This window comes from Lepidochelys olivacea, assembly GCF_965140295.1.
Source record: "Lepidochelys olivacea isolate rLepOli2 genome assembly, chromosome: 20".
NCBI lineage: Eukaryota > Metazoa > Chordata > Testudines > Cheloniidae > Lepidochelys > Lepidochelys olivacea.
The window spans coordinates 7730669-7752261 of record NC_140430.1 but is presented as its reverse complement, the minus strand read 5'-3'; the positions used below and the strand labels follow the sequence as shown (position 1 = coordinate 7752261).

Sequence of the window (21593 nt, the reverse complement as noted above, 5' to 3'; positions counted from 1 at the left end):
AGTTGGGGGGCCAGGCCCCAGTTTCCTACATGCTGGAGCCCATGAGGGGAAGGGAACCGTGCATGGCTCAGTGGGCCCACAGCTTGGCAGGGGCTGCACCCACCTGTGGTGGGACAGGACTCACGGTGTGAGGGAAAACAAGCCAACCCCTGCCCCAGCAGCAGAGCAGGGGCAGCAGCTCCTGAGCACCTGGCTTTCTTCTGCAGGAGCCAGCCTGGGCTGAGTGGGGGCCCGTGGAGCCAGAGGCCCACTCCTGTTATTCCCAAGCCCTCCCCTGGAGGAGGCTGAGCTGCCAGCCGCCCCAGGAGCCCCAGTGGCTGATCAGAGTTGGCAGAGACTGACTGTCAGCCCTGGCCAGTGGAAGCTTTTATTCTGGCAGGATGGGCAGACCCCACCTCAGCCGGACAGCCACGAGCAGGTTTCTTTTAAATAAAAAATAACAGAATCCCAGTGCCCAGGCCTCTCCGTGCCAGCCCCTGAGCCCCCTGCAGCTCCCACCCTCAGCAATAACTTAACAAAAATAAGTAGCATCTAAGGTTATATTGCTCCCACCCTGGCCGCAGCTGGGATGTGGGGGCTCCATGACAGTGATGGGGTGCCTGGAGGGAGGTGCAAACAGCATCCCAGCAGCTCAGCCAGGAATGTGGGGGTGCCCAGGAGTGGGTGGATGCCTGCTGAGCCCAGGAATAGCAGCCTGACCTGGCAGAGTTACACACAGGGAGCAAGGCTCTGGCCTAAATCACCCACCACCCCCTGGCTATGGGTCCCCTGGCTTCCCCTACAAGCCAGGCAAGCTGGGGCTATAGCAGGCCCTGCTGATCCCTGATACTGAGTGCAGGCCCAGCCCTACCCCCCCGGAAGCCCAGGCCCTCTCTAGGGGTGGCAGGTGGGGCTGGGAAGGAGAAGCAGCTGTAGGAGAGATGCTGAGGGGCACGTCCCAAAGCAGCAATGCGGAGGAGGGCAAGAGGGAAATGACACTGCCCCATACACAGTGCATGTAGGGGAGGAGGGAGAGGCAGTGTTTTCACCAAAGCACTCAGCCTGGGGTGGGGGCCGGACAGGACATAGGACTCCCAGGTTCTGGACTTAGTGTGGTGTTCAGGACCCCAGGTGGCAACCCAGGGGAAGAGAAGCTGGCAGAAGCTGGGGTTGGACCTAGAAGGGCTTGGGGGCATCTGCCTCACCCCTCAGGCACCTCCTCTGGCAAACCCCCCCTCACCTGAGTGGGTCATGCAGCAGCACGTGGCCAGGAGCTGAGCCCTGGCACCCAGCAAGGAGCGTGCAGGCATAGGGCCATGGGGGAAGGGTGCATGGCCCTGGCTGCCAGCTGCACCCTGTGGCCCTCCATGAGGCAGGCAAAAGGCAGGCAAAGGGAGCAGCAAGGAAGGGCCATGGGCCCTCGTATGTGTAGCGGGGAGGGGGCTGGGGTAGTCCTGCCCAGCATCCAGCCCTTATCCTCTTGCCCTACCAGCAGAGGCTGCTGGACTGGGCCCTGCTGTCCCTGGAGTGAGCAGCATAGGCCTACAACTGATAAAGCGGTTAGCTGAGGGCCCCCCCCGGAACTGCAGCAGCGCTGGCCTGGGTCAAGTACTGGCTGATGGAGAGTGCTGGGCCTAGTAGCCGCCCCTCCACCCTGCGGTGCGTCCAGGCCAGGTCCCACTGCATACTGGAAGATGCAGAAGGGCTGCTGACCCCAGCAGAACCCTGGCCATTAACTGAGTGGAACCAGGCTGGCCTCAGGACTCCAGCAGCAGATGCAGGCCGGGGGGATCTAGCGCAGGATAGGCTCCAGTGCCCCAGCTACATGCAGGCCGCAGTCTCCAAGTGCCAGCCCTGGGCCTGCAGGCTCCATCTGTCCCAGTGCGGGAGCAGGCAGCTGGGCTCACTCCTGGGGCGGGGAGTTGCGGTGCCGCAGACTCTTCTCCTCATCCTGGAAGGAGAAGACACTGTGTGACGGCACAGACCCAGCCCTTGGGGAGAATGGGGCCCAGCCAGCCATCAAGGGGCAGGAGAGGGCAGCAGTTCTGCTGTCATGGTGGGCCCTTGCCCTCAGGCCAGAGAGCTCAGGGCCAGGAAGGACCAGCAGGACGAGTGTGAACTCAGACTAAAGTCCAGTCAGTGCCTGAGTGGAGAACACATACCCCATCCCTCCATCCAGTCCGGAGTGAGACACCCGTGTCCCAGGAGAGCTGCCCCCAGGGCAATCGCCCTGCTTCTTCCCAGGCCGAGACAGGGACAATTCAGGCCTGTTTAGTGAGAGCTGGGTAAGGACGAGCCACGTGGCCAGGAGCCTCCCCCCCCCCCCCCCCGAGCACACCAGGGTCATCTAGGGCAACGTCTAGTTCAGACAAGCCCCATATTGCGGTGGGTGGGGCTGGTGCCCATATTCAAGAGGGGAAGGTCCATTTCCCACCCCCTCCCACACAACTCTTAGCCCCACCCCCAGGATCTGGCCTCTGTGGGCTCCGGAGCAGGGCAATGCCAGCCTGAGAGCAAGGAGCCCAGGAGCTGACATGGAGAGTGTCAATGGGAACCTCTCCCCCAGAGGAGTGGGGGACTGTGGAGAGTACCCTGTGGGGAGCCCACAGTGTTTGTGCAGGGAAGGGGGGCATGGTCCCAGGGGCTGGGGAATCCAGGCCCACCCTTGCTCCCTGGAGCATGGGTAGCAGCATCTGGGACCAGCTCTCCCTACAGCTGCCAGAACAGTGACACAGACCGAGCCCCACCTCGGCCAGCTCCCCCACCTGGAGAGGGCCCCAAGAGAAGCAGCTGGGCCCAGCACACCCCCACCCCAGGGAGCAGAGTCCAGAGCTTACAGTCTCAAATACCTCAGTGTGGGTCCACTCAGCCGATAACAACTCTTCCTCTCCCCGTGCGGGGTCCAGCCCTTCCTCCTCGTACTCTGTCAGGTAGTCAGATTCCTCACCTGGATGGGAGCACACATGGGGCTGGCAGTTGCTCTTGGCCTGGCCCTGCTGCCCCTCAATCCCTACCCGCAGTCCCCTCTTCTATCCCAGCCCTAACTCCCATCCCACAGCCTTGCTGGGGCCCCAGAATCCTACTGGAGTGACATGGGCAGAGAGCCCTGCGCCACACCCCCTGCCCCCACTCACCATCAGCGTAGCCATCGGACAGGTAGCTCTTGGTCGGCTCGATGCGAGACACGATCTCGGCCAGATCAGTGAACCCTGCGCTGGGGCAAGTCAGCACCTGGGGGATGAGAGCCAGTCTAGAGATGTCCCCGTCAGGTAGCCCTGGGGGGCTGGGACACAGGGAAGAAGTGCTATGTGGGCTGAGCTAGAGAGTGGGTGGTCCAGGAGGGCTCCAGTGGGTGAGGACAAGGAGTGGGGGTCATTGTGGCAAAGGACAAGTCAATTCTTGGGTCAGGCTCTCACCCCATGCAGGTGGTTCTGAGTCCAGCCCTGAGCGGATCCCCCACTTCGCCAAGGGGCTGGGGGTTCCTGCTCAGCCTATGGACAAAGGGACCAGAGTCTCAGGGCGGCTCCTGCTGGAACTGGGGTCTGCACTGATGGGGGAGGGCACTTCCTTGCCAAGCCCCCACAACTCCTCTTGGAGCCCCCAGCCCTACTCCTTGGGGCGCCAGGGCAGACCTGGTTGTTCCCCCTGCCCCAGGCACTGGTGCTGCGCCACAGGGCTGCCGCAGCCAGGAACATCAGCTTGGCACAAAAGGGAGCTAAGTGGCTGGAGTATGACAAGGCACACACTGTAGCTACCCATCCCCCGCTGGCCCATGCCCCACTGCTGCCCCCTCACTCACATCCATGCGCTTGCTCTCGTAGAAGTCGGCCGAGCGCCGGTCCTTCACCATCTTCTCAATGATGTCGCCGCGGCTCCAGCCGCTGAATACCACCTTGCCATGCTGGTAGCCCACGTCCTGCATGAGATGGATGGGCAGGATGAGGGGCCCACTCCTCCCAGCCAGCGGCGGGGGGGACTGGCCAGGCCAGGCTGCGCCCGCTGCAGAGCAAGACATGGATTTGCCCTGGGTGCTCTGATGCAGCTGGGGGGCTGCTCCTCACAAGGGTGGCCATCAGATTTCCAACCCATCCCCGCAAGCAGGGCCTCTCCCTCCCCTACCTGGGCACAGCTCATGGCCCAGATCAGGGCCTCCCACCCTCCCCAGCCAAGTGCAGCCCTCAGCCTCCCACACCCTGCTGAGCACAGACCCCGCCCTCCCCCAGATCAGGACCTCCCACCCACCCCACCCCCGGCTGAGCAGAGACCCTCCCCTGGCCCCCCAGATCAGGGCCTCTCACCCCCAGGCCAGTGCAGCCCAGGGCCCAGAGTAGGGCCTCCCACCACCCCGCCCCCAGCCGAGCACAGACACCCCCGGCTAATCAGGCCCTCCCACACTCCCCACCCCTACAGCCCAGGCCATCTGGACTCACGTAGATCTCGTCGAACTTGCCAAAGTCCATGGTTTTGAAGCGGTCGATGGGCGGGCGAATGTATTCGCAGTAGGAGCTCGACTTTACTACTTCCAGCTGGCGCACACACGACACATAGGCCAGACGTGACTGGATCTCTGCCATGTCGGGCACCTGTATGTGTGTGGGGAAAAACAGGAGTGTCCTGCAAGGGGCTGGATCAGCCCCACCTGGGACAGGAGGCTGCAAGGGACAGTCTCTCCTACTTTCTGCAGGTCTGACTCCCCTCCAGCTGGCTCAGTCCAGCTGAGTGGCTGGAGCCGGATCCCAGCAACTGCTCCTGGGGCATCAGGAGTGACTGTGCCCAGCCAGCCTGAGGGAAGCCACCTGGCTGCCAAGGCAGGCCCGCATGCTCAGGCAGGAGCAGCCCTGGGAGGCAGGGGCTGTGGTGGAAGGGACCCTGCCAGCACCAAGGGCTGTCGCTGCCCTTGGGGTAGAGGGCAGAGTCACAGAAGGGGAGAGGGATGGTGAAAAGCCCCAGCCCTGGGTGGGTGGGGCCCGCCTGCCTCCCCTCACATGCCCCCCCGGCCTGCAGCATGTGTCAGGTGCGGCCCAGGTGGCTGGGGGGACGTGCCTGCAGGCAGCAGGAGAGATGGGGCAGATTCCCCTTGGAGGGGGCTCTCGGGCACGGAAGCCCCCAGGGCAGGGCAGGGCTCACCTTGACCTTCTGGGTCCAGGGATTGAGGCGTTTCCACAGCAGCCACCAGCCTGAGAGGCTGTCGCCGTAGTTGCAGAGGTCAGTCTCGTCCTGGCTGCCCACGTCGATGGCGACCACTGTTTTGGCGCCCATGGTCCGGGCAATGTCCGCTGGCGTCAGAGAGAGCGTGTCAGGGGCGGCGGCCCGGCAGGGAGTGGCACTGCCGGCTCCCCATGCTCCTGCCTGTTGCCATTAGGGCAGCTCCCCGCCCCATGCCCCAACCCCCAACCACAGCTGGGGAGCAGGGCAGAACCCCAGCCACAAGCAGGAGGTGGGGAGCAAAGCCAGGTTTGCAGCAACCACTTTTCTCCCCTCACCCCCATTTGCGTGGGAGGCATGACCAGCATGAGAGCAGGCGGGGTAGGTGGGGGTGGCTCTGCAGCACCAGGGAGTCCAGGGACCCCTTCCCACTAGCACTGCCCAACTGGCCAGGCGTGGAGCTTCCCAGTGCAGGGTCCAGCATGGCCAGATCTTCCCCATCCCCCCTCTGACTTTCTCTGTGTGAAGTGCAGGTCCAGCTCACCCAGCCTCCCCCGGCTGGCTCTGTTGTGCCTGGGAGCTCCCCCTCCATGGCACATTCAGAGGGCAGTAGGAACCCGCAACTCGTCCCAGGCAAGGACCCCTGGCCAGACAAGCTGCAGCAGGACTGTCCCACGCTGAACTCTGGACTCCAAGCTGCGACAGGGACAGCCCATCGCAGTGCTGGGGAGGGCCCAGTGCAGCTCCAGGGGCAGTGTGTAAATGGCTGTCTGCCAAAGACCTGCTGAAGGCTTCACCCAAGCCTGTGACTGCCAATGGGTGCGGTCTCTTCTGTTAGGCTCCATGGAAGGAGCAATTAAGCCCCTTTATGGAGTGAGGTAACTAAACAGAAGCCATTGCCCAAGGCCCTGGGTGGGTCACATGGCAAGGCTAACCATCAGCTGAACTGCGTGAGCTGAAGGCTTCCCTGTAAGTTTTTGTAACATTTTTTTGAAAGTGTGTGACTCAGTTTCCCTATTGTGTAATGCTACCTCCTGGGTATGAAGGGGCTAATCACTCCTCAGGGACAGGGAGATGAGCTGTGGGTGTTACAGAGGCAGGTCTGCGGTGGTTTGAATGAACTATCAAGAACTGTCCCCACATGGACAAAGTTGCCTCGGAGACACCCTGAGCGGACAGTGACTGTCACAGACTGGGAGCTGAGGGGAGCCCTGCAGGACAGCCGCGGAGACAAAGAGAGCAGGTGTATGTGTGTGGAGGGGGTTAAGATGGCTGCTGCCCAGCTGGAAGATTGAGAATGCAGGCGGATTGGAGCAGAGGCTACTGCTAACAAAGGCTCTGAGTTCAGACAGACTTGAGCCCCTCGGTCCTGGAGTCCAGGTGACTAATGACAGGGCCGTGGTCTGAACAGGCTGTGCAGCGTCACTGCCACTCCCTGCTGGCTGCATTGTTGCCAAAAGGGTCGAGTCTCCCACGGGGTCTACACTCAGCTGGACTCACTGGGGAGCCCCGGCGAGAAGCAGGGGGGCTGGAGCCTGAAGTCTCAGAGTCGTGGGGCTCGCCCTTGCAAAGAGGAGGCCTGAGGCCTAGCACAACCATAGGGGCATCCTGAGCATGATGGGCACCCTGGGACACCAGGACAGAGGGGGGACTGGTTGAAGCTGTGAGGACCTGAACCGAGCAGCCGGCGGCAGTAGTAATGGTGGGGGCGGCCATGACGGGGACAGAGACAGAGCTCTGGGGGGACAGGACAGGCAGCTGGGAAATCGGGACCAAGGAACGTGCCTGCTGCTGTTTGCTCCTGCTGCTCCCATGTGAAGGTGGCTGGGGGCGTTCTCAGTCCACAGACAGAACCACCTGGTTCTCCCTGGAGGAGGAGGCCCCGGCAAGGCCTCACTTCACTGGGGCTGAAGGGGAACAGGGACATTCCAGGGCCTGACAGGCCCACGCTCAGCCCAGCTCCTGCATGTAGCGATGGGAACCGCCACTCGTGGAGCCCGCTCGGCCCAGGGCATCAGCAACAAGGCTGGTGCTCCGTTCCAAGCAGCCAGACCCCGCCCCTCCCCGGGGCTGCCTGCCTGCGCTGGTACCATTTGGCTGCAGCACAGATCGGCAGGTGCTGATGCACGAGGCTGAGCTCAGTGCGACTCCACGCAGCTGCAAAGGGAACCTGGTTCCTTGGGACCTGAGGCTGTTTGCTCTGGAGCCTCAGGTACAAGCCTCCCCCGTCCCTGCTCGGGGGCTTGTGGGGCCAGGGGCTGAGGGAAAAGCTCAAAACCTCCATGGGTAAAGAGCTGGGCACGGTTCCAGTTGGGGAGCAGCCTGCGGTTCTTCCGTGGCCTTTGCTCCAGTTTAAGAAGCCCTCACCCAGGCCGGGGCCCAGCACTGCGGTTCCATAATGTCCAGCCCTCAGCCTGACTCCAAGGGGGAGGCAAAGCAGGGACCCCCCGACCCCCCAAACCCATTCCCCACTTGGGATGCCAGGGACAGCAGACAGCAAGAACGCAAAGGAGCCATTGGGGAAGAGCTGCTCCCCTACACACACATATAACATGAGCCTGCCCAGCTGGCCATGGGCCCAGGTGCTGCACCAGCCCCGCAGGGTGGTGGGAGGGAAGCCCCACTCCCTGAGCAGGATCCCCACTTCGGGTGAGTTGCTGGTTTTAACGATAACATTCCTCCAGCCCCACAGAAGGGCAAGAGGCCCGGGCCCCAGCTCAGCCGTGAGGAGGCTCTAGTGCTGCGGAGACACCAGAGGGGGGCGATGGAGACGCGCCAGGGCAGAGCCAGGCGACGGGGGCAGGGAACTCTGGCAGCAGTGGTGCCTCCCCCGGTGGCCTGCTTCGCAGTCTGTGAGCAGCGTCTCCATCAGCGGCAGGTACTTGCCTGGCAGGTTGTTGGTGTAGCCACCGTCCATCAGTAAGTTGCCATCCTTTGGGTCACAGAGTGGCGGCAGGTACCCGGAAAGGGTCATGCTCGCTCGCACATACCGCCACAGCGAGCCTAACCGGCAGGAACAGACGCAGTCAGGAGACGGCCTCTTGCAGTCCCGGAGCCCTGGGAAAGGGAGGGCGCCTCGGCACCCAGGCTGGAGAATCTGCAGAGTCCTTGGAGCCAGCGAGAGTCTAGCCAACTGCCTAGAACTCAGCCAGGGGTTGGGTCCCGTCCTTGCCCCTTGCTCTGGAAGAGCTGGTGCCTTGGATTGACTCCCAAAGGCCTCAGGAGAGACCGAGCACCTGGCCTCGTGGCCGAGGCTCCCAGCACCGGCCCCCATGAGGTGCAGATTTCTCAGCTTGAGCAGCACACATCTGGCCGGGGTGCTGGGATCCAGCCTGTGCCCTCAGGCCTGTCAGAACCAGCCCTCGCCAGGGAAGGACAAGCTATGGCATGGAAGGAGGCAGTGGCTGCAGCCCAACTTGGGGCGGCCGTGGCAGAGTATGGTGGGCAGGGGTTGCAGCCAGTTGCCACCCCGGCCCAGCCTGGCCCTCCCTTCCAAGCCACACAGGTCATCCCCGTGGCCCAGGGCCCGAGGAGCGCATGATGCTGACCTGGGACATTGTTAACATAGCAGCCGTCCACAAGCAGGTGGCTGTCCTTGGGGTCGCAGAGAGGAGGCAGGTAGGGGGGGTAAGATGCACTGGCTCTGACGTAGCGCCATACACTGCCTGCTGGAGGGAGAGGAGACAGTCACAGGGCACGGGGACAGCACAGACGGAGAGAAGACAGGAAACGACAGGACAGAAGCTTCAGAAATCCAGATGCCTTCTTTGGAGCAGGGGTACTGGGAGGTCTCCCCAGCCTGGCAGGGAGAGGGCACACCGGCTCAGACAAGGGGCGGTCTGTGCTAGGAGTCAGGCTGGGTGTGGGAACAGGTGCCACCCCCAGCCTAATAGAGGGACAGACCCTTGTGACATACCCAGAAATCTGCCCCCCACCAGAGGAGGGACCAATTCCCTGAACACCCGTCCCCCTCAGCCCACTCCAGCTAGTGGTGGCTACACTGACAACTGGGCTGGGCTATTCTACCTACCCCAACGCCCTGCTCGCTCTCCCTGCCATGGGGCAGTGCCAGGCCCTGGCCCAACGAGACGCTGCTGTGTGCTTGCTGGCAGAAGGCTGCCCGGCAACACGCACACGGGCATGTTGGGACCAGCACTCAAGGGGCTGCGGGACCCTGGGGGCCAGGCCAGCTCGGGAATGAGGCTGCGCAGGCTATGACTTCAGTTGGCTGTCAGGAGCTCTTTGCAGGACTTTGCCTCAGCCTGCAGCCTCCACCTTAGAGCTCTTCAGCGCCCAGGGCTCAGACGCCAGGACAGGACTGTCCAGGGCCGGAGGCAGCAGCACAGGCTGGGCACTGCTGGCCCAGGAGGAGATGGAGGCACACGCTGAGATGGGGGTGCAGGGGGTCCCCAATCACTGCAGGAGGCAGAGGCCCCATTCCATGGGCTTTGGGGGAAGGGCTTCAGCTGATGCCTCTGGATGCCAGCTGAGGACCCCTGGGTAGGACAGCAGGGTCCTGGTAGGGAGAAGGCCTTCCCCTGGCATCTGCCCAGGAAGAGAGCACTCACACACACACAGACACGCAGCAGAGCCAGCCCTGCCCCTCCCTGACCCATCTCCCTGGCCCCTGGACGCAGTGAGTTAGGGGTGAGTGGGGTTAGTTGGCATTAGGACAGACAAGCAGGCAGAGTGAGAGCCAGGCAGTTACAGCTGCCGGGGCACCCCGTGGACAGGCATGGATGGATCAATGTCCCAGGTGAGATCAGGCGCCTGTGACAGACAAGGCACAAGATGAGGACCGAGGGCAGAGACTGAGTTTGAACCAGCAGCTCCCCCCTCCTACCTCTCCAGGGAGCCCTCAACCAGCACCAGCACCTAAGTGCAAGGATGGAACGCTGCCCCTTGTCCGCCCCAGCCCCGCCACACGCACCCCCCTCCACCTGCCTCCCCCAAGAGCCTCCAACCACCACCGCCTGAGTGCAAGAACAGAACGCTGCCCCTTGTCTGCCTCAGCCCCAGCCCCAGCCTCACCACACACCCACCCACCCCCATAGCAGGCCCTCAATCCACCCAGAGCTCCCAACCACCACCACCCAAGTGCAAGGACAGAATGCTGCCACAGCTCCCCCCACTCACCCAGAGCTGCCCCTGCTGCTGCTGCTAACACGCCATCCAGCTGGCCCAATGGGGGTGTCAGATGACAGGAGGGCCGCTCAGGCCAGACGTGAGGGGCAGGGGGCAGCAAGGTTAGTGTGTCCCATAGCCCCATCTTGTGTTCTCTCCACACAGTCAGGGGTGGGGGGTGTTACCAGGGGTTAGTGAGTAGCAGAATTGTTACAATCAGGGAACAGGGGAAGAGCCAGACAGGGACCAAGTGGGCAGCAGAGTGTGGGAATGGGCAAGGGGGGAGGGAGGGACCAGCTCTGACCAGGAGCAGCGTCAGCAGCTCTTGGGCCTGGGTTCTGCTGGCCCAGGCTGGCCCTTGCTGCCCCCAGAAAGACAGGAATGGTGTTTGGCCGCTTGGGGATTCTGGGCCCTGAGGCCAGGTGATCAGGGGGAGCCAGCAGCTCCTGCTGCCACGGGCAGAGCCCTGGGTGGGGGAAGCCCCCAGGCTCTGGTGTTTGGCCCCAGTCAATTGGGGCTGAGTGCTCCCTATAAGGGGTGCCCCAGCCCCTGGGAGAGCAGCCAGGGCTGCTGCGGAAGGAGGGGGTGGCCCAGAGCCTGGCTTCGCCTGTAGCCCAGCCCTGGCAGCAGAGCTAGCGCTCCCTGTGCCACCAACAGCAGCTTCTGCCCTGGCTCTCTCGCAGGGGTGGGGGCGTGTCTCCTTTATTTCAGCCCATCACTCCTAATTAGACCTCTGGAGCCCTGCCCTGACAGCCCCTGCCCTCCTTTCAGCCCTTTCCTGTAACATTATCCTTCTCTGCAGGGCAGGGCGCCGAGGGGCCCTGACAGGTGTGGGGGCAAAGACATTGAGATGGCCATGCCCAGCCCAGTCCCTCACTGTGTTAGTAGATGGCTTGGCAGTCGGGTGGCCCATGCCAGCTGATGTGGGCTAGGGGTTACAAGCACTGCTTCCTGGGGGGCAGGGGGCACTCTCTAGAGCAGGCGATAACCTGCTCCCATCCTTAGAAACATCGGTTCGGCACCTGAGGGGCGGCAATGCTCAGCTAGGGTTGCCAACCCTCCAGGTTTGGCCTGGAGTCTCCCGGAACCAGCATCGATCCCCCGGCGTCTACTGAAAGCCATCCAGGAGATTTTGATAGGCTATTTTAAGGAAACGACATTATGTCATGTTGGAAAAAAAAAATCTCCTGAAATAGCTTCAGTCAGAGTAGGCCTCCCTAAACTGAGCCCAGGCCTGGCCTGGCCACGTGGACCCATCGAGCACACACACAGCAGGGCTCTTTGGAGAGAGCCAGCAGGGGCCGAGACAGGCCAGTGAGGCCCATTACTCTCAGCAACCAACCAGGCTCCACCCCACAGGCTGCGCTCCTGGCTCAGGGTGGGGGGCAGGGAGAGGCCTCTGGCTCTGGGCCCTCACATGAGCAGGATGCTGAGGACTTGGGCCCCAACAACCAGGGCGCCATGCACCTCGTGCAGCCTGGGACACGCCACGGGTGTGGGGTGCAGGCGCTTACCGTCCTTGTGGACCCGCATGGCCGAGGCTGTGATGTCCGTCGTCACGTTGAAGTAGGGGAGCCACAGATCCTGCAGGGGCACAAAGGGCTAATCAGAGACGTGGGGGCTGTGCAAGGCACCACGCTCCTTGGGCAAGGCCGGGCTCCAGGGAACACCGCTGCCGGCAGGGGGCGTTGCTCAGGGCTGCCCAGCAAGAGGCTACTTTGAGTGTTCTCCACCAGGACCCCCGCCCAGCTTCCTGGATCTCCCTACCTCAATCTGCTTGTCCTGGAAGACCTTGCTGATGCTGGTGTTGAAGGCTGAGCCGGAGAACATGGAGGTGATGGGGTAGGTGAGGTCCAGAACCGTCTCAAACACGGAGTTCATGCTCTGCAGGAGAGGGCGAGGGGTCACTCCACGGGGGGCACGGCCCAGCACAAGCAGTGTTTGGAGTCCAGGCTCATGGGGACAGGCAGGGAGGATTGTCGGGGAGCCGGCAGCGAGCCTAAAGCTCACAGGACACTCACTCACTGCATGTGGCTGTGAAGCAGGCGGTGCCCTGGTGCAGCCCCTCCACTTGGCATGCTAGCCCCGGAACTGCTGGTGGGGGGTGGCATGTCCTCCAGCCAAAGCACTGTGTGCCAACTAGCATGACGGCTTGTTACTGGGGATGCTGCAGTTCCCACCGGAACCCCCCTGCTGCCCGAGCCTGCTGCATGCGCAGCAGAGGCTGCCGTGCCTAGCAGCACAATGCTGCAGCGCGCCATGGGGCTCTCCGCTCCAAGCCAAGCAGACGTCCCAGGGCCAAAGGGAGGACAAACCCCCATAGCCTGCAGGCTTGCCTCTGAACTCACAGGGCAGAGCTGCACAGCATGAGCAGGGGGCAGAGACGCCTGCAGCAGAGAGAGCCTGGAGGGTCTCTAGGCCCCCTCAGGCAGAGCGATCAGGCCCCAGTGCATGCTGGGACCTCTGTATTGCACTTGCTGGCCGTGACGCCCAGCTCCCAGTGCAGCCCTGGGCCTGGCTGCCAGCGGCTGTGGGGAAGGCTGGGTCACGGGATGGCAGCTCTGGGAGGGGCTGGTTTGGGGAGTTCTCCTGCTCCCACCCTCCCAAGTCTGGCCCTGCCCACGGCACACCCACCCTGTGTCTGCCCCACCCCACAGCAGGCCTTGCCCCTCACCTTGGCCCATTCACGGGCACGCTGCTTGGTGCGCACAGCACTGCGCTCTTCAGCATAGAGAGCCCCGATGAAGGAGCCAATGGATGTGCCCCCGATCAGGTCAATAGGGATCCCGGCCTCCTCCATGGCCTTGATCACCCCGATGTGGGAGCAGCCCCTGGGGGAGAGGGCGGGCTCAGAGACCAGTGGCAGGCAGGGAGCCTGTCCCAGGGCCCATCACACGGCCCCAAACTCTGCAACCTGCCACACAGCTGCCATGCCTCCAACAGGCCAGGCGGTCTGCAATGGTGCTCCCAGCATGCACTGCTCCGGGCAGGGTGGTGGGCAGCAGGGTCACTGTCCCAGCCCCAATCCCACGGCTCTTATTGAGAGGCAGTGTTCATGTACCACTAGGGACATGGGGCTGGGAGTGAGGATTCCTGGGTTCTATCCCCGGGTTTGTCCCCCCAGCCCACTGTAAAGCTGGGGTGGTGGATGCCTACGGCCCCCCTTTGGGGGCTGGTTTGCGCCTGGGTGCAGAGGAGTACCATGGGAATTCAGTGCCCCAGCCAGGCCCTGTCTGAGCCCCTACCTGGCCCCTCCTCCTCCCAGCACCAGGGCAATGCTGTTGCCGGTCAGGACCCGTGCCAGGCGGGAGAAGTCGCTGTGCCGGTCAGCTTCCTTCTCGAAGACCTTCGCATACATCTCCCTCTGCAGGGCCAGGAGCAAGAGTCAGACCGGCTGCCACCCCCCAAAGGCTAGCAACCCCCCATACAGCACGCATTCACCCCCAGAGCCCACCCCACAGCAACTCCTTCCCACACACACAGCACCCTCCCACCCCCTTATAACAGGGAACCCCCTAGCTCTGTACCCCGCATTCCAGAGAGGGCTGATGCCATCACAGACCTATGCCAGGCTGGCATCAGGCTCTGCCCAGGTTAATGCCATGGAAGGCAGCAGAGGCACCACAGGGACCAGACTGGCCTGGGGGGTCTTTTCTGAGACAGCAGCTCTGTGCCCACCCCCATGGGGCCTTGTCTTCCTTAGCACAGACAGCTTCGTCATGTGGCACCATGCTGCACCAGCCCAAAGAGTCCTGGGGATGAGAGGGACAGTACCAGCTTGTTGGGGCTCCGGCGGGAGAAGACACGGCGTGGGCACTTGATGTGAAGGTGTCCTGAGCACCAGCTGCGCATGTTGAGCCACTCAACGGTGCGGGAGGGGCTGGGGCCATCCTCCCGGTGCAGCAGAATCAGCTGCTTCAGGGCACGCACGGCTGTGTTCTCCAGCATCTGCTCCAGCTGCAAGGGCAGAACAGGGGCCCCTAGAATGAGCCACCTCCCTGGTGGATTCCTAGAGCAGATCTTTTAGACCAGTGGCTCTCAATCTTTCCAAACTACTGTACCCCATTCAGGCGACTAATTTGTCTTGCACACCCCAGGTTTCACCTCACTTCAAATCTACTTGCTTACAAAATCAGACATAAAAATACAAAAATGTCACAGCCACACTATTACTGAAAAACGGCTTCCTTTCTCATTTTTACCACATAATTATAAAATAAATCAATTGGAATATAAATACTGTGCTTACATGTCAGTGTGGAGTGTACAGAGCAGGATAAGCAAGTCATTGTCTGTATGAAATTTTAGTTTGTACTCACTTTGCTAGCGCTTTTTATGTAGCCTGTTATAAAACTAGGCAAATATCTTGATGAGTTGATGTACCCTGGGAAGACCTGTGTACCCCCAGGGGTACACGTATCCATATCCTGAATTAAACCAGGGCTCCAGGACTAGAAGCAGGAGCTGCTGTGGCTGGAGCTGAGAGCCAGGCTCCCTGGCTGGGGTGGGAACTGGTTCCTCTCCTTGTGGGCCAGGCCAGTGCTGATGCTAGGTGCCACAGGGCAGAGCTCCAGGCCGGGTCCTGCAGTTGGTCAGTTGATAGGGTTGCCAATCCTCCCAGTTCCGCCAGGAGCCTCCTGGAATCGGGCTCCATCTCCTGGAGGCTACTGAAGCCAAACCGGGAGATTTTAAGCCGCTAAAAGTCTGACCCCGTGACTCCAGGTTGGAGCACCCACGGGGAAATATTAGTGGGTGCTCTGCAATCACTGGCAGCCAAGCTCCCCTCACCCCCCACCCCACCTCTTACTCCTCCGCCCCCTTCCCTGATCGTCCCTGCCACATCCCTGCTCCTTCGCCTACCTCCCAGCGCTTCCCACCTGGCCGTCACCAAAGAGCGTTAGCACGCTGTGGGAGGAGGGGGAGGAGCGGGAACACGACGCGCTCAGGGGAGGAGGCGGGGAAGAGGCGGGGATTTGGAGAAGGAGTTGGAATGGGGGCAGGGCAGGGGTGGGGCCTCATGGAAGGGGTGGAGCATCCAAGGGAAAGAGGGGAAGTTGGTGCCTATGCACGTACCCCTGGTTGAGAACCTCTGTTTTAGACAACATCCCATCTTGAATTTAAAATGTCGAGTGAGGGAGAATCCACTGCCACCGCTGGTCAGTTGTTCCAATGGTTAATCACTCTGTCTGTCTCCTCTCTGACTTTGTCTAGCTTTAAGAAGAGCCCTGCAAAACCGCGGATATCCGCTTTATATCTGGCGATGTGGCTATCCGGGGACCATTTTCCGGCTTGCGGCTCAGATGCACATACAGATGTTGTTTCCGTGCAGGGCTCTGCAGAACATGCTAAGCCAAAGGGAGCGGCTGTCATCAGCCCTCAGGCTCCAGCTCAGCTCTCTCAATCATATAGGCCTAGCCCACTGAGCATCCTGGGAGTTGTAGTCCCCAGCTTGCTTGGCAGAGGAGATAAACTACAGCTCCCAGAAGGGAGTGAGCCAAGCGCCATTTGAAAGAGGTGCGGTTGTACTTTAGATTAGCAAGTGGCAACTGCGGTGCTGTGAGGAGAGCAGCCTGTCTGTCCCGGCCGGGTCTGCGTGCGCTGGACCCGCCGCGGCTGCATAGGGCTGTCCGAGCCACTGGGAGGGTGGCGCTGCACATGAGGGCTCAGGATTGTAGCCTCCCTCCCTGGAGTGGGGCAGGATGTAGGGTTGCCAACCCTCCCGGATTGGCCCGGAGTCTCCAGGAATTAAAGATTAATCTTTAATTAAAGGTTATGTGATGTGATGAAATCTCCAGGAATACATCCAACCAAAATTGGCAACCCTAGGCAGGAGGGGCAGCAGGGACAGAGCCATCGGGGGGCTCTGTGGGGGTCGGGGACTTGGCACAGCCCTGTGTCACTGCTGCACGGTGACCTGTGACGCTGTTAGTAGAGCCCTGGATATCCGTGGGTATCTGCAGATATCCCCATTCAGGGATGCAGAGATCCACGGACAATTTTTGCGGATCACGGATCGGATGCGGATATATATTTTTGTATCTGTGCAGGGCTGTAGCTTTAACTATCAGCGACTGGATCACGTTAGACCTTCCTCAGCTAGACTGATGATCCCAGTATCAAATATCTGTTCCCCAGGTAGGAACTGAGATCTAGTCACCCCCTAACCCTCTCTTTGTTATGCTAACTAGATAGAGCCCCGTGAGTCTGACTCTAAGGTAGGTTTCTAATCTTTTCATCTCATGGCTCGTCTCTGACCCCTCTCCAATTTATCCACATTCTTCCTGAATTGCAGGCTGCAGAGCTGGACACGGGATTCCAGTAGCAGCTGAACTAGTGCCAGATACGAGGTTAAACCTCCCTCCTCCTACTTGAGATTCTCCTACTTATGCATCCCAGGATCGCATTAGCCCTTCTGGCCACAGCATTATGCTGGGCGCTCATGTTCAGCTGATTGTCCACCACGATCCCCAAGTCTTTTTCAGAGTCCCTGCTTCCCAGGACAGGGCCCCCCACCCTGTCAGCACGGCCTACAGTCTTTGCTTGTAGATGTAGACATATACACTAAGTCACATTAAAACACAGATTGTTTTTGCTTGTGTCCAGCTCACAAAGGGACCCTAATTTCTCTATCATCTGAGAGCGGGGACAGGGGAGCCCCAATGGTGCTTCCAGGCTGCACTCCACAGGCTGATGCAGCATCCCAGACCATGCTGGCCACCCCCTTGGGCTCAGGATGCAGCGTTCCCCCGGGCACGGTACAGCGGGCCCCAGCCTCACCTTGCCTAGGGCTGGCTCCTGGTCCCCGAGCCCAGCAATGAGGATGCAGTCAGCTTGGCGGATGCAGCGCACAGTCCAGGGCGTCAGTGTGCAGTCGGTCTGGTACAGCACAATGCGGTGGATGTCCTCCTGCTGCGCCAGCCAGCCTGACAGCCGGTACTCCTGGATGCTGCCAGGGAGAGGATGTCAGCGGGCAGCCCCCAGCTCTGTCCAGCCCCACTCCATTGCTCCAACCCCTGCTTCTGGCCCTCCTCCGAGCTTCCACCATGCAGCCCCCCCTTCCCTCTACCCCACTGCTGGATCCCAATGGGGACCCGTCCAACAAGTTCCCAGCATGCAGTTCCCCAGCTGCACACACTGACAAAATGGGAGGTTTTTTGTAATATTTTTATGAAGCCCATGTATGCCTCAGTTTCCCCTATATGCTGCACTGTTACCTAGTGGTGTGTGAGGAAGGTCTGTTTGCTCTCTGGCCAGGCTAAAGAACACAGGTGTGAACAGCTCCTAGCTCTCTGGGGCTCTAGGTCCCACATCAGTTGAGCTCTTGAGAAGACAATGGCAAATCCAGTTGCCCAGACACGGATCCCTAGCAATCAACGACCCAGAGAGATACGGACTTCCCCTCTCGGCTGAGCTGCAGCTCTCCAGATCGGGAACAGAAAACTGGGGGAGGGGAGATGGGGGTGTTAAGTGTGGGCTGTGGGAAGCAGTTGGGGGCACACCTGAACTGGGACAGAGCGATCAGAGCGACAGAGCTCTGGGCTGACCAGGATGGACTCTGCTGGAACATCCTTTTCTCTGTGCTAGCCAAGGACTTCCTTTGCTGTCTTCCAGCCAACTAATAAGCTCTTCTGTGTGACAGCGCTGGCTGGGTGTCCCTGCGGATGCTGGTGGAGGAGGAGCATTGCTCCCTGAGATTGTACAAGTCTCCCTCAGAGATCTGCCTCAGTTGGACTTGCTGAGTGGAGCTCCGAGTGTGAAGCAGGGGTGCTGAAGGCTCAGAGTCCAGCCTAAGCAGGCGGTGAAGCTCTGTGACTTTGCCCTGGAGGAAGAGTGAGACCCCTATGGGGTCTGGCTCACTGAAGGGGTTCTCCCAGGACCTGTGCAACACCCCTTCCAACAGGGATCCCCTTCTACTCCCCAGCAACCAGCAGGACACCCCATTCCAAGCTCCTAGTGAGCAGCCCCCAGCTACGTTCCCCACCCCCCCCACCCCCGCCCATTGCTCCAGCCCATCTCCAACAAGGATCCCCTGCTGCACCGTCTCCTGGAGAGGGCCCTGCTATCAGCCAGCTAGACCCCACCTTCTGTGTCCCGACGGCATAAGCCCCATACCACAGCCCTGCAGGTGCCAAGTGGTGGGGGGTCGTTTTATGGAGAATGAAGAGATGAGGGACTAGGAGCCAGCCCCTTCAGCCCACCTACCGCCTGTGCCAATCCCCTACCTGTCCAGCGCTGAGGCACCAAGCCGTGCTCGGATGATGTCACTGGTCAGAAGCAGGGTGGGACCTGGAAGAGTGAACAGGACTATCATGTTGGGCCTGCACCCCAAGCATGACCAGATGGAGTGCGAGGCCCTGGCCCTCACTCACCTATGGTGTTGAGGGCATGTTCCAGCTCCAGCGTGAAGGCTGCCATGGGCACATCGTCACACACTGGCAGCACCGCCACCGTGGACAGGTTACTGGCTGGGTTGGTTAGCTCCGAGCTGGAGGCCACACCAAGACTGGAACCTGTGGGCAAGACAGAGTGTCCGACCGTCTGAGGGGCCCAGAGGGCAAGACACCCACCAACCAAGAGTTCCCGGCCAATGGCAGCTGAGGGGCTGCAGGGACATGTTGTTGCTTCCAGGAGCACTGCGGAGCCAGGGCAGGTAGGAGCCTGCCTTAGCCCCGCCAGACTTTTAGCGGCCTAAAATCTCCCGGTTTGGCTTCAGTAGCCTCCGGGAGATGGAGCCCAATTCCGGGAGATTCCTGGCAAAACCGGGAGGATTGGCAACCCTATCAACTGACCAACTGCAGGACCCGGCCCGGAGCTCTGCCCTGTGACACCTAGCATCAGCGCTGGCCTGGCCCACAAGGAGAGGAGCCAGTTCCCACCCCAGCCAGGGAGCCTGGCTCTCAGCTCCAGCCACAGCAGCTCCTGCTTCTAGTCCTGGAGCCCTGGTTTAATCCCCAGGGTGGGTCAGTCCTCAGCAGGTCTGCCAGTGGCTCCTCAGGTCTTGACTGTGGCTGGGGGAGGAGCGGGGAAATGCCAGCACCAAGCCACCTCCCCTGCATGGTGATGGAGTCACAGCCTTGAGCCCCGGCTAGGGACAGAGGACCCCGCATGGCACGCTGGGGCCTCTGTAACCCTGACAGGCTGCACCCCTATTAGGGCAAGCTGCAATTTAACCCTCCCCCCAAAGCCCCTACCTGTGAAGGGCCCACACAGCTGCTGTAGGTTCCCAAGGATCTTCTGGCTCAGCAAGTGGATCAGGCGGGTCACGACCTGTCAGGAACAGCAGCCAACCCAAGTCAGAGAAGAGGGGACCTGGGATGAGTGTGGAGCATGTGGAGAGGGGCAGAATTCAGCCCAGCCAGCCTCCCAGGAATCCCAGGGATGCTCTTGTCTGCCAGCCCACCCCTTAGGGCCCAGGCGTGTGTGTGTGGTGGGGAGGAGAACAAGTGCCAGGACACCAGGGAGCAGGGCTCAGGGGCCTGCCCGGCTTGGACATTTCCTGGTGCAAGTGCTGGAGGAACCAACTGGGGCAGAGCTCTTCTTGACCTGCTGCTCACAAACTAGGAAGAATTAGTAGGGGAAGCTAAAGTAGGATGGGAACCTGGGAGGCAGTGACCATGAAATGGTTGAGTTCAGGATCCTGACACAGGGAAGAAAGGAGAGCAGCAGAATACGGACCCTGGACTTCAGAAAAGCAGACTTTGACTCCCTCAGGGAACTGATCGGCAGGATCCCCTGAGAGAATAACATGAGGGGGAAAGGAGTCCAGGAGAGCTGGCAGTATTTTAAAGAATCTTTATAGAGGTTACAGGGACAAACCATCCCAATGTGTCGAAAGAATAGTAAATATGGCAGGCGACCAGCTTGGCTTAACAGTGAAATCCTTGCTGATCTTAAACACAAAAAAGAAGCTTACAAGAAGTGGAAGATTGGACAAATGACCAGGGAGGAGTATAAAAATATTGCTCGGGCATGCAGGAGTGAAATCAGGAAGGCCAAATCACACCTGGAGTTGCAGCTAGCAAGTGATGTTAAGAGTAACAAGAAGGGTTTCTTCAGGTATGTTAGCAACAAGAAGAAAGTCAAGGAAAGCGTGGGCCCCTTACTGAATGAGGGAGGCAACCTAGTGACAGAGGATGTGGAAAAAGATAATGTACTCAATGCTTTTTTTGCCTCTGTCTTCACGAACAAGGTCAGCTCCCAGACTACTGCACTGGGCAGTACAGCATGGGGAGAAGATGACCAGCCCTCTGTGGAGAAAGAAGTGGTTCGGGACTATTTAGAAAAGCTGGATGAGCACAAGTCCATGGGGCCGGATGCGCTGCATCCGAGAGTACTAAAGGAGTTGGAGGATGTGACTGCAGAGCCGTTGGCCATTATCTTTGAAAACTCATGGCGATCGGGGGAAGTCCCGGACAACTGGAAAAAGGCTAATGTAGTGCCCATCTTTTAAAAAGGGAAGAAGGAGGATCCTGGGAACTACAGGCCAGTCAGCCTCACCTCAGTCCCTGGAAAAATCATGGAGCAGGTCCTCAAGGAATCAATTCTGAAGCACTTAGAGGAGAGGAAAGTGATCAGGAACAGTCAGCATGGATTCACCAAGGGCAAGTCATGCCTGACTAATCTAATTGCCTTCTATGATGAGATAACTGGCTCTGTGGATGAGGGTAAAGCGGTGGACGTGTTGTTCCTTGACTTTAGCAAAGCTTTTGACACCGTCTCCCACAGTATTCTTGCCAGCAAGTTAAAGAAGTATGGGCTGGATGAATAGACTGTAAGGTGGATAGAAAGTTGGCTAGATTGTCCGGCTCAATGGGTAGCGATCAATGGCTCCATATCTAGTTGGCAGCTGGTATGAAGTGGAGTGCCCCAAGGGTTGGTCCTTGGGCCGGTTTTGTTCAATATCTTCATAAATGATCTGGAGGATGTTGTGGATTGCACCCTCAGCAAGTTTGCAGATGACACTAAACTGGGAGGAGAGGTAGATACACTGGAGGGTAGGGACAGGATACAGAGGGCCCTAGACAAATAAGAGGATTGGGCCAAAAGAAATCTGATGAGGTTCAACAAGGACAAGTGCAGAGTCCTGCACTTAGGACGGAAGAATCTCATGCACCGCTACAGACTAGGGACCGAATGGCTCGGCAGCAGTTCTGCAGAAAAGGACCTAGGGGTTACAGTGGATGGGAAGCTGGATATAAGTCAACAGTGTGCCGTTGTTGCCAAGAAGGCCAATGGCATTTTGGGATGTATAAGTAGGGGCATCGCCAGCAGATCGAGGGACATGATCGTTCCCCTCTATTCGACATTGGTGAGGCCTCATCTGGAGTACTGTGTCCAGTTTTCGG

At 60.1% G+C, this 21593-nt stretch overlaps 1 protein-coding gene across 3 annotated transcripts in view; it reads right to left on the bottom strand.

The window, feature by feature from the left end:
- Positions 1-521: 521 nt before the first annotated feature.
- The window catches only part of LOC311510597 (patatin-like phospholipase domain-containing protein 6), a 57710-nt gene continuing 36638 nt past the window's right edge, over positions 522-21593 (bottom strand). For 2 of the 3 annotated variants that reach the window (XM_084610381.1, XM_084610382.1), the window contains exons 21-36: positions 19440-19515; positions 18618-18758; positions 18471-18534; positions 17026-17194; positions 14023-14205; positions 13494-13612; positions 12923-13079; positions 12016-12132; positions 11763-11832; positions 8011-8127; positions 5107-5255; positions 4410-4562; positions 3779-3895; positions 3114-3210; positions 2829-2926; positions 522-1930 (exon numbers count right to left, since the gene is read on the bottom strand). In XM_084610381.1, coding sequence (XP_084466507.1) covers positions 1883-1930; positions 2829-2926; positions 3114-3210; positions 3779-3895; positions 4410-4562; positions 5107-5255; positions 8011-8127; positions 11763-11832; positions 12016-12132; positions 12923-13079; positions 13494-13612; positions 14023-14205; positions 17026-17194; positions 18471-18534; positions 18618-18758; positions 19440-19515 — 1875 coding nt within the window. In that variant the 3' untranslated portion in view covers positions 522-1882. Of the gene's footprint in view, positions 1931-2828; positions 2927-3113; positions 3211-3778; positions 3896-4409; positions 4563-5106; positions 5256-8010; positions 8128-8672; positions 8790-11762; positions 11833-12015; positions 12133-12922; positions 13080-13493; positions 13613-14022; positions 14206-17025; positions 17195-18470; positions 18535-18617; positions 18759-19439; positions 19516-21593 lie in introns of all 3 variants that reach the window. The other variant, XM_084610380.1, reaches the window with a different exon arrangement.